The sequence below is a fragment of the Erythrolamprus reginae genome, chromosome Z (assembly GCF_031021105.1).
Source record: "Erythrolamprus reginae isolate rEryReg1 chromosome Z, rEryReg1.hap1, whole genome shotgun sequence".
Taxonomy (NCBI): Eukaryota; Metazoa; Chordata; class Lepidosauria; order Squamata; family Dipsadidae; genus Erythrolamprus; species Erythrolamprus reginae.
Window position 1 is genome coordinate 75,052,742 of NC_091963.1, and position 15,795 is coordinate 75,068,536.

Here is a 15,795-nt window from a genome sequence, read left to right on the forward strand (position 1 = left end):
GGGAAAAATGTCTACATATTTTCCCTTCCAAATATTCTCCCTCATTGCCAGGAGCAAATGAAAACTTAACAGGACACCCAAGGGATTGCCTCTGGACTAACTTCTACAAAGAGGTCCCTCACTGCCGGCACCCCAGGAGGGACCCTGGCCAACCCGCCGGTCCCTCCTTGTGGGGTGGATGGGTGGGCAGTTGCGGCAGTTCCATTGCCATGGGAATTTCCCCTGCCGTCTCAGCCTGGTGTGCCCCTGGGCAGTGCCCCAGACTTGAGCCCACAGTACAATGGGAGTGATACCAAGCACCACCTGGCCCCACTCCCCCTGCGACTCGCAGTGCGTGCACGCCCCACAGTGTGAGCAGGCTGGCCATGTCTGCAGCCCGTCCCACTACTGTGGCGGCCTAGGGCACTCACCCCAGGTCAATGCTGTCTCTCCCAAGCTGTTGTGGGGTTGCTGGGCGCCAGTTCATTATGGCATGGCAATGGTGACCAACATGGCACCTCCCTTACTCTCTTCCTGACTGGGGTCCATGGCCTTCAGCTCCACCAACCTGGCCTCAAGGGTGGTTGGGATCATGGAACTCGTGGCCCCCAGGTCTGCCTCCATTGCATCCAACCAAGCTAAGAGAGCAGACAAAAGCTGGGTGGGTACCGAGACATCCTGCCCCATCCCCTCTTTTCCCCTAGCCCCTTGTCCTTCCTTTCTTGCTGGTAGACCAGCCTTATGGGAGACGGCCTTCGACCATTACCCGGGCACCCCCAGTGCTGCTTCCTCCCAGGCCCTGTGTGGGACCCTCCTATGCCCCATGTGCTTGACCTTTGTTCCATCCCAGTGGCTACCCATACTGGCTGTTCCTTTCTAGCCCTTTTGGCTCCTGGGTACCTGCTTCCCACTACTGGCCCACTTTCACCAGTCCCTGGCTCCCTACCCAAGGTCCCCAGCCACCGCCCTCCTCCCAGTCTTCCCTGTAGTTGCCCACAGTTCCCCTGGCTACCACTGTCCACTGGGCCCTTCTTGACTCCCTGCTTCCTGGCCTCCTACAAGCCATTGCTTCTGGCCGCCCTCTGACCACCTCACGACTCCCTTTCTCACTCCAAACCTTTTCCCCTGCCCTGCTGCACAGCCATAGCTACTTGCCCAGCATGCTTCCTGGTCTTCAGCTCAGCTGGGTGCCACATGGCCTCCACGAGCTCTCTGGCTGAGCTGCTGTGTCTGCAGTGACCCTCGGTAATGCAGGAAAAAAGGAGGTGGCAGCGTGGAGGGAGGCTTTATAAAGCAGCCCCCAATTCTGCCCTGTTGCTGGTTGCACATGCACAGCCAACACGATGCATTCTGGGGTGATCTCGCAACCGCTCGTGAGATTGTCCTCAGCTCCCAAAGATGGCCACCCCCATGTGTTGCAGTCCCATCACAACTGCCTCTGGTGGAGATTCTGACAATGTATGTTAAGCACCTAAACTGACTTTGATTGATTGATTCTATGACATCAGGTCATGGGGGAGGGTCTTGGGAGTGATGAGCAAAGAATATCAGGAGTACATGCTAGGTGTCCCTCAAGGTGTGAGGGTCATCCCAGTGACACATTTAAAACAAGCAGGCACCTATATTGGGCAATAGGCTGTTTTGGCCCTGTTCAGTGAACAAGTAGTGGTGGCAGGAGGTTCTGCTCATCCACTTGGGGTGCTTTTGCGCATGTGCAGAAGCATTACACATGCAGAAACCACTAGTTATGTGTTTTAGAATCCACTACTGGCAATAGCCAGAAATGCTGCAGGTGGATGATCATTTTAATGACAATGGCAAAGACATCAATTCATATTGTGTGGAAGAAGTTACTAATAAACCAAATACATAACATCCCACTTATTTAGCCCATTAACATTTTAGCTCCTGATTAATTTGGTTCTAGTTAATATTTATTTCCCTAAAATTTTCAATTTTGCTAAATTAACTGTTTCCTTAAGTAAATGAATGTTCTGTTACTTCTAGAAAGTAATTGTAGGATATTGTATGTTTTCATTATAGGGTATAGAAGGATTCTCTGGAGACTTTGGAGACCAGGCAAGTATTTTTGGCAATGGTTTGTTCTCCAAGCTTGTTTCAATTTAGTTTCTGAACTTTCTAAACTTCATCAGCAGGATTTTCTTGTCCTATTCTCCTTCATTTATAAATGTCTTGTGCAAGACTATACATAAAATTTATGGTTTTACGTACACAAATTTCTTAAGCAATTGCTATAGCAATGGCATGACACCAACTCATGTGAAATTTCCAATGGTGACTTTCAGCAATGTTCAGCTTTTATGTTACTTCTCCACACCCCATTTTTATGGCTCTCAAATGACTATACACTCTTCAGTTTTAAAAACATTCAGTAAACTTTGGGAACATCTGTGCCTTGCAAGGCATAAGGTAAAAGTACAATTGTTGCAGTTTTTCTGTTTGGTGGTTCTTTGTGTAAATGTTAAAAATCAACTATTCCACAGAAGGATAAAAAACAGAAAATCATAAAATGTATTTCATCATATTGCTTTGCAAGCTATATGATTTATATACTTGCATTCCTTTTTTCCATTTGTTTTTTTAAAGCCAAGCCAAACCTATTAAAAGGAAGATAGAAAAGCTATTCAAATCAAAACAGAAGAAATTCCCTATCCACTCTAGATGAGTACAGGTCAACTGGCCAAATGTTTACATCCAAGGGTTTTGAAGAAGCTGGCAGATGTAATTTCAGCGTCACATAATATAATTTTTCAAAGCTGGTATAGCACAGGGAAAATACCAGAGGCCTGGAAAATAGTTTACCTAGTTCCAATCTAGACAAGGGGGGTAGGGGGAATGAATCCAGAAAATTATAGGCTAATTAGCTTGACATCAATATCTGGACAATCCTGGAAAAAGTAAGTGAAGGATTTGTGAGCATCTAGCAACAAACAAACTAACTAACAAGATGATTACTAAAAGCCAGCATGGATTTGTTAAAAACAGATCATGCCTTTTTTTTAAAAAAAGTAAGTAAATTAGTGGATCAGTAAAATGATGTGATATATAATACTTGGATTTCAGCAAAGTGTTTGACCATGTAGATCACAATCTACTTCTTGGTAAGATAGAAAAATGTGGAATAGACAGTACTTCACCATGCAGATATGCAATTGGTTGATCAATCACATTCAGAGTATAGTCTTCAATGAACTTACATGTACATCAGAGGTGGTATTCATCCATTTCTGTCCTGTTCAGTAGAACATGTAACAGCAATTTTGAACAGTTAGACTTAGAGAACTGGCAAATATCCCCTCTGGTTGGCCTCAATCCTACCATTCCCTGTCCTATATTACCTTTTTGTTTTAGCTCAGCTAATTCGTGCAGTACAGCAAATTGTCATGTCTCAGCTGAGCAAAATATTAACTGCTCACCTGAACTGACACGGAGGGCAATCTTTGAGGGGGATGGGACTTTTTACCCCTGCCAGTTGGATGAAGCTCTTTCCTCCACAGCAGCTGATAGGCTGCTGCTTTCTCTCCCTCGCCCTCAGGTCCCTAGCTCTTCGCCCCAGCCCTTTCGTCACAAAAATCCACATTCAGCCACAGCCTTTTGGCCACATGGGACACTTTGCCACCATCCAATCAGAACAGTTTTAACAAAATGCTACTTTTGGAAGGAAAGAATGGGACAGTTTGCTCTTTCATACACACACACACACCAGTTGAATGATAGAGAGGGAAGGGACCGCAGTGGCCATCTAGTCTGACCCCACTTCTCATTCAGGAGACTTAAAGAATGATAGAGATGGAAGGGACCTCAGAGGCCATCTAGTCTGACTCCCCTTCTCATTCAGGAGACTTACAGAATGACAGAGAGGGAAGGGAACTCAGTGGCCATCTAGTCTGACCCCCCCTTCTCATTCAGGAGACTTACAGAATGAGTTCCCTTCCCTCTCTATCATTCTGTAAGTCTCCTGAATGAGAAGGGGGGTCAGACTAGATGGCCACTGAGGTCCCTTCCATCTCTTATCATTCTGTAAGTCTCCTGAATAAGAAGGGGGTCAGACTAGATGGCCACTGAGGTTTCTTCCCTCTCTATCATTCTGTAAGTCTCCTGAATGAGAAGGGGGTCAGACTAGATGGCCACTGAGGCCCCTTCCATCTCTATCATTCAACTGGTGTGTGTGTGTGTGTGTGTGTGTGTGTGTGTGTGTGTATGAAAGAGCAAACTGTACCATTCTTTCCTTCCAAAAGTAGCATTTTGTAACAACCGTTCTGATTGGATGGTGGCAAAGTGTCCCATGTGGCCAAAAGGCTGTGGCTGAATGTGGATTGTATCGAAAGGGCTGGGGTGAAGAGCTAGGGGCTTTTGGGTGAGGGAGAGAATGCAGCGACCGATCAGCTGCTGCGGAAGAAAGAGCTTCATCCAACTGGCGGAGGCAAAATGTCCTAAACCCATCTTTGAGTGCCCCCATGTTTTCAACCCACGTGCATGTGCACAAGTTGGCATGCATGTGTGAACTCACATTTTTGATGCTGCTGGACGAACCAGTAGGTAAATTATCTGAATCCCACCTGTGACTACATGAAGGGAAGCATGCAGTGAAGCAATACAAAAAAGATTTTGAAAGCCAGGAAAGTGTACAGAGAAAAGCAGCAAAGATTATAGGATGCTAAATCATGACAAATAGTTGACAGAGCTAGGTATGTCTAGCTTATTGAAGAGAAGGATTAGAAGTGAGATGATAACTGTTTTCCATTACTTGAGGAGTAGTCAGAAAAAAGAGGGTTTCACTTTTACTCTAAGGCACCACAGCATAGGACAAGAAGTAATGTGGAAGCTTGTGAAAGAGAAATCCAACCTAGAAGTAAAAGAAACATTTTCTAACAGTGAGAACAAATAATCAATGGAATAATGGACCTCCTGGGGTTGTGAGTGCTTCATCATTGTAGGTTTTCAAAAACAACTGGCTGACCATTTGACCAGGATGACATAAATCCAATCCCTGCCTTGAGGATGCTTATCATCTCTTAAAATATCTAATTTTAATTATTCAGTTGAATAATAAAATTAAAATATATTATTCTGCAGAATACTGCAGAACACTATGTTTTTGCCTTGTTATATGTCATATATAATAGGCTCAGACTCAACCCCGACAAGATGGAGTGGCTGTGGGTTTTGCCTCCCAGGGATAATTCCATCTGTCCGTCCATCACCTGAGGGGGAGTCCTTACCCTCCTCAGAGAGGGTCCGCAACTTGGGCATCCTCCTTGATTTACAGCTGAGCCTAGAAGACCACCTCTCAGCTGTGGCAAGAGGGTGTTCGCATGGGTATGCCTTGTGCACCAGTTTTGGCCCTATTTGGACAGGGAGTCACTGCTCACAGTCACTGCTCACAGTCACTCACACCCTTATCACTTCAAGTTCAATTACTGCAATGCTCTCTGCATGGGGCTGCCTTGTAGTGTTCGGAGATCGGAAATTGTGCAAAATACAGCCACACTAGCTATTGTGGGGCTCCCAAGATCTGCCCACATTTCAACAACAGTCCATGAGCTGCATTGGCTGCCAATTGGTCTCCGGGCACAATTCTGGTCCTAAGCCCTATATGGCTTAGGACCAGACTACCTATGGGACCATCTTCTGCCTCATTCATCCCAGTGGCCAGTTAGGTCCCACATTTGGCCTTGTCCAGGTCCCGTCGGCCAAACAATGTCACCTGGCAGGACCTAGGAGAAGAGCCTTCTCTGTGGCAGCCCCGGCCTTCTGGAATGAACTCCTTCTGGAAATACGTACCGCCCCCTCCCTCCTGGTCTTTCAGAAAGCGCTACCTCTGCCATCGGGCATGGGGACCATGAGCCACAAGTCCCCCAGCTGATGAATGATTTAATTGGGTCAATGCGGATGACTGCATAAGGGGTGTTTAGATTGTTATTAATTGTGTATATGTCATTTTAAAATAATTAGATTTCTCACATATTGTTTGTATTATAATGTTGTATGCTGCTCTGAGTTGCTTCGGGAAGGGTGGCATAGAAATCTAATAAATAAATAAATATATTTTATATACATTTTATTAATTTTGCTTGTATAATATTTGGCAGGGAAAACCTGGAGATACAGGCAATCCTGGAAAACCTGGACTAAAAGGAAAAAGAGGAAGGATGGTATTGTGAAACAAGCTGTACAAAACCTATTTTAGTGTTCATGGTTTTGTTTGATTATTACCTGCTGTAGTTTTAATATATTCCTTTTTCTCTCTCTTCCAAATAATGCAAAATGTATTTTTGGGATTATGCAGTCCCGTTTCATTGAATTCTCAAAATTTCTGGGGAGTATGGCTCCTTGACCATCAAATTTCTAAAACCAACAGTGTGCTTATGATTATGATTCATCCTGTGGCTTGAAGTAACTGACATTAATTTCAACATAATCAAATTTCAAATACACAAGAGTTGGGCTCAAAATATAAACTTCTGTATGACATATCCAGTTATAAAAATTCCCCAGTAATCATCATGGAGAATCATGCTTTATTTTATTTGTGCTTTGGAATCTATATTGACAGTACAGCTTGGGTTTTGTCTCATAATAAAACGGATCTTTCAGCAGGATCTCTGGCAATATAATGTAAATGGATTTGAAAGGTGGTGTTCAGAGTTACCTGTGACTTTTTCAGATGACTCTTCTGAGTCCTAAAATTATAAAGCTGAAATCTTAATAGATTTCTAAACTTTGTGAAATTAGTTTGTCTATTTATCTCAAGCAATTACTGATATCTTTGGCATAGAAAACAGCAGTGATATGTGAACAAATATATATTTGATGGAAATTTTGCCTTATCACATTCAGACTCTGTCAGGGAGACCTCACCTTATGCTACAGTCTTTATTTGTATATACTGTACAGACAACTCTCATTACTATTCTTTACTAGGAAAAACTGGCTATGGCTAAGGAAATCCTAGAAAGATGGTAGTGGTATCCAAGAAAAGTGAGCAAAGGGGGGGAAATTCTGGATAATAATATATACTGTGCAATTTTTGTAAAGCATTTCATTATTAATAATTCTTTTACTATACTGTTCTTACCCACATTTGTTGCAAAAGACAACTGCCTCAAAATCTGGTTGGGAATATATAAATGTGCAATCTTTTATATTGCTCCTGAATCAAATCAGCTTTTATTTTTCAGGGTACTTCAGGATTAGTTGGTGATGATGGTGAACTAGGAACATGGGGTTATCCTGGACACCTGGTATGTAATTAATTAATTGAAACTGTGATGTTGTATCTATACAAGTGTCAACTTTAGGTAGAAGACATTTGGAATTTAACATGCACATTTTTCTCTGTTCAGTACTTTCCCTTCCCCTAAAGACACAAAATTATCTGAGTGGTTTATCAAGGACAGCCAAAATGAGTCCTCTTAATCTAATTGACCTTCAATGGATTTTTGTTTGGGTGTGAATTGTTTATTTATTGCAATTATTTCAGCTAGATAAATCTTAATAAGTTATAATGAAGCTTTTAAGGGTTCACAAAACTCTTGATCATGATACTCTTGAAAGAATAATCAATTTTAAGTGCATTTATTTAGATCTTCTGGAGGTAAGTTTCATATGCTGATCAGGCTGGTTAATCCTTGATTGCAACTATATTTTTTTCTCCTTCCCTTTATTTGCATTTCTGTGACATCTTGTTTATTGAAAAAATAAGAATATATGCTGACTTGGACCCCTAACAGTACAGCAGTCTGTTCTCACAATGACAAACCACATACACAGGGAAGCACTCTATTGTCCCGGTAGATGGCTTCAGAGGCAGTCACACTGCTATCCAGATTAATAGTCATCGATCTCCAGGACTACAATGATTTGGTCCTTTTTGATGCCAACCAAACTGGTAACCAGCACCATAGCTCATGATAGCTAATTCCAAATTTTAATTATATGTAAAAAAAAAATTTATCTGTTCCTGATTCTTTCAGAATTCAATTTCATTAGGCAACCTCTGGTTCTACTTCTATGGAAACCTCCTGGATCAATTTATAAATTATAGCTAAGTCACAATAAAGGGTAGGGTTATTTGGGCTTAATGCAATGTACACAACATCCTATCATTCATTTTGGGCCTTCTTTTGATTTATATACTGTTCTGTCTGGGTCACTCCGGAAGCTATGACCAACCCAAAAAGATAAGCCAGACACACCGGTAGAATCCAAACACAGTTTTATAATGGTAAAGAAAAAAGAAGCCAACAGAAAATGTCCTTACAAATCAGGAAAACACTGGAACTCCAAATAGATACATGAAGGCAATTGTTCCTAAAGAAACACAGGATCCTTAATGCCAAGACGAGGCTGCTGAGATAACAGACATACACCTCCCACGGGTCTTCAAGACTGCTGGGCCATGAGCCAGGAACAGAAACACTGAGACAATGCAGATAACAGCAACTCCACTCTGATAACACTCCACACTGCCGAAAGAGTTTCCCTGCCTTATAAACCCTTCCCTGCTAATGAGGACCACACCCAACCCCCTGGTGTTCCTCATTCAACGCTGATAATATTTCTTCAATTGATTCCTCCTTTGATCTATGCGTCTCTGTTGCATACTAATGACAGCTTGTGCTTCATCATCCAATGACTCCAGAGACTCTAGAGAATCCAAGCTACTGGCTTGAGAGAGCCCCTCCCCAGGGCTCCCAGGCCTTTCTTCCTCATCACTTTCCTCTCCGCTCTCATCCTCCCCCAGGCATTGAGCCAGCAGAGACGCAGCTGGTCTTTCATCTGACTCAGGCTGAACCACAACATATACCTTTCACAATTTTTAGCATTAAATATGTCCCCATTTTATGTCTGCAGTAAGGTTAAGGTTAGGAATTATAATTTTGACATATTAAAATTAACCATTCTTAGTGTTATGTCAGAGCAGATATTGTTTTTTGGGATTTAAAGGATTTGGAGGAAGACTAGATGAATTAATTTTATGGAAGATTTGTCCCTTTTTTTAAGACAATGAAAAGCACTCCACTGAAAATTATTTGAACAACGTGATATTAAGAAACAAGAAGGAATAGAGGAAAAAATGACAGAAAGAGAACAGGAAAGGGGGGAAATACAAAAGGAGGAAAGAATCATAACAAGAGTGGTGGCAAAGCAACAGTAGAAGAGGGAGGGGAGGAGAGGAGAGGGAGGGGATAGACAGGGAAGATAAAAGAAATATGGCAAAAACTCTTAATCTATTTTCAGTAAATATTAACGGATTGAACTCACCCATAAAAAGAAAACAGACAATGACCAAATTATTAAAACAAAACATAGATACGTTATGCCTACAAGAAGTTCATATAAGAAATCAAGACTGCAAATTGTTAGAAAATAAAAAAATAGGCAAATTATTTACAGCATTAACAGATTCAAAAAAAGGGGGGGGGGCATAGCCGTATATATTAGGGAAAAACTTCAACCTGAAAAAATCTACACAGACAAGGAGGGAAGAATATTAAGTGTAAAGATCAGAATAGGAACCAAAGAAATAGTCTTAATAGTAATTTATGCTACAAACTCAAATCAGAAAGAATTTTATTTAAAAAATTAGAAGAACATGTAAGACAGATAGAAGGGAAAAATATATGTATTATTGGAGATTATAATGCGGTACATAACATCCAAAAAGATTACAAAACAATTTTTAAAAAAAGCTAAAGAGAGGAAAACCTTACCAGCTGAATTTCTTGAGATGGTGAGGGAATATAGACTCTCAGATATATGGAGGGAGAGACACCCCCAGGAGTTAGAATACACCTTTTACTCACCACCACAGAAGTCCTGGTCAAGGATAGATATGATTTGGGCAGACAAAGAAATTGGGAAACTTATTTGAAGAAATTGAAATAGGACCAAATTTTTGGGCGGATCATCATCCAATATCAATAAAAATAAAAGAACCAAGGAAAGAACACAACAGATGGTCCATAAACCAAGTATTGATAAAAGAACAAAATTATATTAAGTACATTAGACAAGAACTCAAACTATTTTTTCAGGACAATTGGAACAACGATACTACAATTCAGAATATCTGGGATACCACGAAAGCATATATAAGAGGGCTAACAGTAGCATATTCAGCCAAAACCAAAAAATCTAAAGATAAAAAATTGAATGAATACAAAAATAAATTAAAATACCTAGAAATAGAAATGCAAAAAGACTTACAAAACGAGAAATTAAGAGAGGAAAGGGATAAAATAAAACACAATATCAACTTACTAATACAAGATGAAATCGCTGTTAAACTTAAGATAGCCAAACAACATGAATTTGAAAATACAAATAAAACAGGTAGATGGCTTGCATACAAATTAAAAAAAGAAGAAGAACGATATATACAAAGATTAGAAGATGAAAATGGAGATAGCCAATATACAATGGAAAAGAAAAAGAATATTGCAGTTAAATATTATACAGAATTATACCAAAAAGAAAAGATAAAAGAAGAACAACTAAACACGTACTTAGGAAATGCAAAATTAGAAGAGATATCAGAATCAGATAGAACAATAGTAAACAAGAAAATAACATTAATAGAATTGGAAAATGCAATATTGAAACAAAAAAACAATAAAACACCAGGCCCAGATGGTATACCAGGGGAATTCTATAAAGAACTAAAAGAAATAATAGGGGAAATATTATTAATTATATTTAATGAAGTCCTAGAAAAGGGAATAATATCGACAACTTGGACACAGGCGTTAGTAAGTTTAAAACCAAAGGATATTTCAGAAAAACAAAGCATACAAAATTACAGACCAATATCACTCCTTAATGTAGACTATAAGATTTTTATGTCAATTATGGCAGATAGAATGAAACCAGTTATGAATAAATGGATAAATATTGATCAAAATGGATTTCTGCCAGGAAGATATATAAGAAACAATATAAGAACGATATTGAATGTACTAGAATTCAATGAGATACGTTCCAAAAGACAACTAGCCCTTATGTTCTTAGACGCCCAGAAAGCATTCAACAATTTGAGATGGGAATTCATATTCGAATTAATACAAAAAATGAAATTTGGCCCCAAATTTACCCGAATGATACAAACAATACACCATACCCAATCTGCAAAAATTATAATTAATGGCGAACTAACAGAACCATTTCAAATTTGGAGAGGGGTATGTCAAGGTTGTCCGCTATCTCCACTTTTATATATATTATCCGTCGAAACAATGTTAAACCAAATAAGAACAAACTCAAAGATTACAGGTTTGAAGGTTAGAAAACAAGAATTTAAAATGCGAACAATTTAGTGTTCATAATAGATGATCCAATAGAAGCAGGCAAACATCTAATGAGAGAAATAAAACAATATGGAGAGGTGGCAGGCTGAAAAATTAATAAATAAAAAACTAAAATCATAACCAAAAACATAGAACAAGACCAAGAATTAGAAAGAAACTTAGGAATTCAAACTGTAAAGAAAGTAAAATATTCAGGCATAGCACTAACCAAAAGATGCAGCACAATTAAAAAAGACAATTATGACACACTAATTAAAAAACCCGAAGAACAATTGATCAGATGGAATAAACTACACATTTCACTTACAGGAAGAATTTCCACAATCAAAATGACAATCCTACCAAAATTTCTTTATTTATTTCAAACGATCCCAGTAAAATTAAATAAAACCTTTTTTATAAAATTAAACAGCACAATCTCCAAATTTGTATGGGAGGGGAAAAAACCGAGAGTAAGACTTAAATATTTACAAGATAAAACTAAATAAGGTGGATTCGGACTTCCAGATTTTGAAAGTTACTATCAAACATCAACATTACTTTGGATAAAAGATTGGATAGAGCTTAAAAACCAAAGATTGTTAACCTTAGAGGGACATGATATTTTACAAGGGTGGCATGGATTCCTATGGAATGAAAAAAACAAAGTTCCAACATATTTCAAAAATCACATAATTAGAGATTCCTTAATGGCAAGATGGATAAAGATTAAAAGAGAACACTATATTAAAATTCCAAGATGGTATTCCAGCATGGAAGCAATTACACATCCAAACATTCTCCAAATCAAAAAAATAGTGAATTATAATCATATATTAGATGAGAAAAGTAATATCAAAACAAGACAACAATTGGAAAAACAAAATATTATTATTGATTGGTGGCCATACACACAAATTCAGGTAAAATGGCAAAAGATAAAAAGAATAATGGCATTCAGGAAAAGGATAGTATATTAGATAAATTAATATTAGGTCAAGAAATTTTTTTTATAACTAGGCTATATAACTTTTTAATTGATTATAAAATGGAAACAGAATTAGTTAAAGGAAATATGATTAGTTGGGTTAAAAATGTAGGACACAACATATATTTAGAACAATGGGAATTAATATGGAAAAATTATAAAATAACGAAATCTGTTCCATATAAAGAAAATATCCAAAAAACGTTCTATAGATAGCACCTAGCACCAGCTAGATTAGCCAAAATATATCCAAACCTGAAACCAAATTGTTGGAGGCGTAAAAATAAAAATGGGACCTTTTTTCATCTATGGTGGACATGTCCCCAAATAAAAAAGATATGGAAAAGGTTAAAATGTGGATCTTTGAAATTACTACAATTAAGCTGATATTAAAACCAGAGACCTTTCTCCTAGGCATAATAAATCAAAAACTTAAAAAAGACCACTATTATTTATGATTACTGCATATGATTACATATGCATATTACATATGATTACTGCAATTAGAATTACAATAGCGCAAAATTGGGAAAAAGAAGAAATACCATCAGAAAGAGAAATGATAAAAAAATATATACGACTGTGCAGAAATGGACAGGTTAACCAAAAAACTTAAAAATAAAGAAGAATCAAAATACTATGAAAGTTGGAAGAAATTTTATGACTGGGTCTATACAAGAAAGAAAATGGTAGTAAATAAACCAGATGTTCCTAAAATCAATCCGAGACACAAAATTAAGATCAAATCAATCCGACTTTAGATTAATTGAATGATAAATGTTCGACAACTGCTAATGCCATAAGCTGTATACAGTGATCCCCCGGTTATTGCGTTCCTGACCATTGCGAACAGGGTAATTTGCGATTTTTCAACCCGGAAGTAAACAACACCATCTGCGCATGCGCGCCCTTTTTCTTTCTATGGCCACGCATGCGTAGATGGTGGAGTTTGCCGGGCAGATCAGCTGCTGGACGGCTTCCCTGGGTCTTCCCCCTCTTGCCGGGGTTTCCCCTTTGCGTGGGCGGCGGGGAAACCCCAGCCCCGCTTCCCAGCTGAGTGGCACGAGCAACGGCGTGGGCGGGCGAAGGGCGGGCGAAGGGCGCGCGGACAAACGGCAGCCGCACCAGCAGCAGCGAGGAGCCGAACATCCGTGTTTCCCCTTTCCGTGGGCAGCGGGTTTCTTCGGCTCCTCGCTGGTCCCCAATTCCGCCAACATCAGGCTCTTGTGGCCGCCCATTCATGCCGCTCCGTCGCTCGCCATGCTGGCTTTCCCTCAGGAGACGCGCCTGAGTGGCCTTTTTGCTGTTCCTCTCAAGAGTTCTTGCGGGGGAAAAGCCGCTAGCCGGCTTTCGGAGCTCCTCCGGCATCACCCGGCTTCTGGTAGAAGCCTTCTCTCTTTTTTTTTCTTGTGGCGAGCCCGAGCCGTTCCTCTCTCGACCGCAGCCGAGCTTCCCTCGGCCCCCTTTGGCCCCGTCGCCTCCTCCCCACCTGCGAGACTCTTCTTCTCCGGCTTTCGGAGCTTCTCCGCCGTCACCCGGCTTCTGGCAGAAGCCTTCTCTCTTTTTTTTCGTGCGCTTGTCGAGGAAAAGCAGGCGGGAAGGAGGCGACAGGGCCAAAGGGGGCCGAGGGAAGCTCGGCTGCGGTCGAGAGAGGAACAGCTCGGGCTCGCCGCAAGAAAAAAAAGAGAGAAGGCTTCTACCAGAAGCCGGGTGACGCCGGAGGAGCTCCGAAAGCACGAGCGGCGGCCGGACAAGCGGCGGCGGCACGAGCAGCGGCGGCACCAGCGGCGGCGGCACGAGCAGCGGCGGCACCAGCGGCGGCGGCACCAGCGGTGGCCGCACCAGCAGCGGCGGCACGAGCGGCGGCCGGACAAGCGGCGGCCGCACCAGCAGCGGCGGCACCAGCGGCGGCGGCACCAGCGGCGGCGGCACCAGCGGCGGCCGGACAAGCGGCGGCGGCACCAGCGGCGGCGGCACCAGCGGCGGCCGGACAAGCGGCGGTGGCACCAGCGGCGGCCGGACAAGCGGCGGCCGCATCAGCGGCGGCGGCACCAGCGGCGGCGGCACGAGCAGTGGCCGGACAAGCGGCGGGCAGGCGGGCGGGCAGGCGGCTCCTCAGCTGTTGGGCGGGGGTCTTCCCAGGTGCGGAAGTAAAAAACACCATCTGCACATGCGCGGCCATGAAAAAAAGGGCGCGCATGCGAAGATGGTGTTTTTACTTCCACAGCGCTACTTCGCAAAAACCCGATCATTGCTAGGGGTCCTGGAACGGAACCCTCGCAATGATCGGGGGATCACTGTATATATGATCGTCTTGGTATATTCGGGTTTCTTCCCGTGTAGGATTTGGAAATTTCTGGCGACGTTTCGACGAGGTCCCACTCATCATCTTCAGGCTGGTGCATCTGTCCTTGTTCTAGGGCGAACACAGCAAGACCTGAGCTGCCTTCCTTCTATAAATACTGGTGGCTGGGTGTGGTTTGATGGCTCAACAATTGCCTGCTATGTAGAAACTTCCTGGTGAATCAGTGGGGTAACACCTGGGGTCATTGATGTAACTGAGGTATGCTGATTAGTTAATGATTGTGCATTAGGCATGATATCTTGAGTAGTTGGAGCCTGCAGGCTACTTGGTTGTTTTGCAATGTCTGTTCTGAGTCTGGTTTCAGTTTCTATGGCTGGGATACATTTGCTAATGAGGGCTGGTTTCCAGATGTCTGGTAGGCGGGAGGTATCATCCCGCTTGATCATATTTTGGGGATGTTTTTCTATCTCGATGGCTTCCATGATTATTCTTTTGCTGTAGTGTTCTGTTTTGGAAATTAATTTAGTACTGTTGAAATCAATTTCATGTCCTGTAGTTTTGAAGTGTTGGAAAAGAGAGGAGGTTTTTTCTTTTTTCCTTAATGCATTCTTATGTTCTGCAACACATGCATTTACTCTCCTGTTAGTTTGTCCAATATATATGGCTGGGCAGATTTTACACGGTATTTGGTAAACTCCCTGGTTTTCTAGCTGGATATTGTCTTTCGGGTTTCTTAGGATGTTGGCTATTTTTTTATCTGTACCAAAGGCTGTCTTGATGTTGTGTTTGCGGAGAATTTTGCTGATTTTATCTATGGTGCCTTTGATGTAAGGGAGGAGGGCAATGCCATTGTCCTGTTCTGTGTCTTGGTTCTTGGGGGGTGTCTCTTTTTGGATTAAGTTGGTGATTGCTTCTCTTTGAAATCCATTGGAAATTAATACATTTGTGAGATACATTCAAGTTCCAGGTGGTCTTTGTCGGCTAGGCGTTTGGTTCTAGAAATGATGGTCTTGGCTGCAGAATTGATCTGTGCAGGGTGGTGGTGGGATTTTGCATTCAAGTAGTGGTTGTTGTGTGTCTTCTTCTGGTAGACGGTGGGCTAGTTGTTTGGATTTGTCCCAGAGTATTGGGTGGATTCTGTTGCTAAGTTTGAGGTGAAGAGTGAGCAGGTCTTTGTTGGTTTGGTCTAGTAGGAATCTTTTCCTGTGGAGTTC

General features: G+C 41.6%; 1 protein-coding gene across 1 annotated transcript in view; it reads left to right on the forward strand.

Annotated features, from left to right (window-relative positions):
• LOC139153837 (collagen alpha-6(VI) chain-like) overlaps window positions 1-15,795 on the forward strand; it is a 270,910-nt gene that overhangs the window by 211,192 nt on the left and 43,923 nt on the right. The window contains 3 exon segments of the mRNA XM_070728258.1: window positions 2,023-2,058; window positions 6,093-6,155; window positions 7,182-7,244. Coding sequence (XP_070584359.1) covers window positions 2,023-2,058; window positions 6,093-6,155; window positions 7,182-7,244 — 162 coding nt within the window.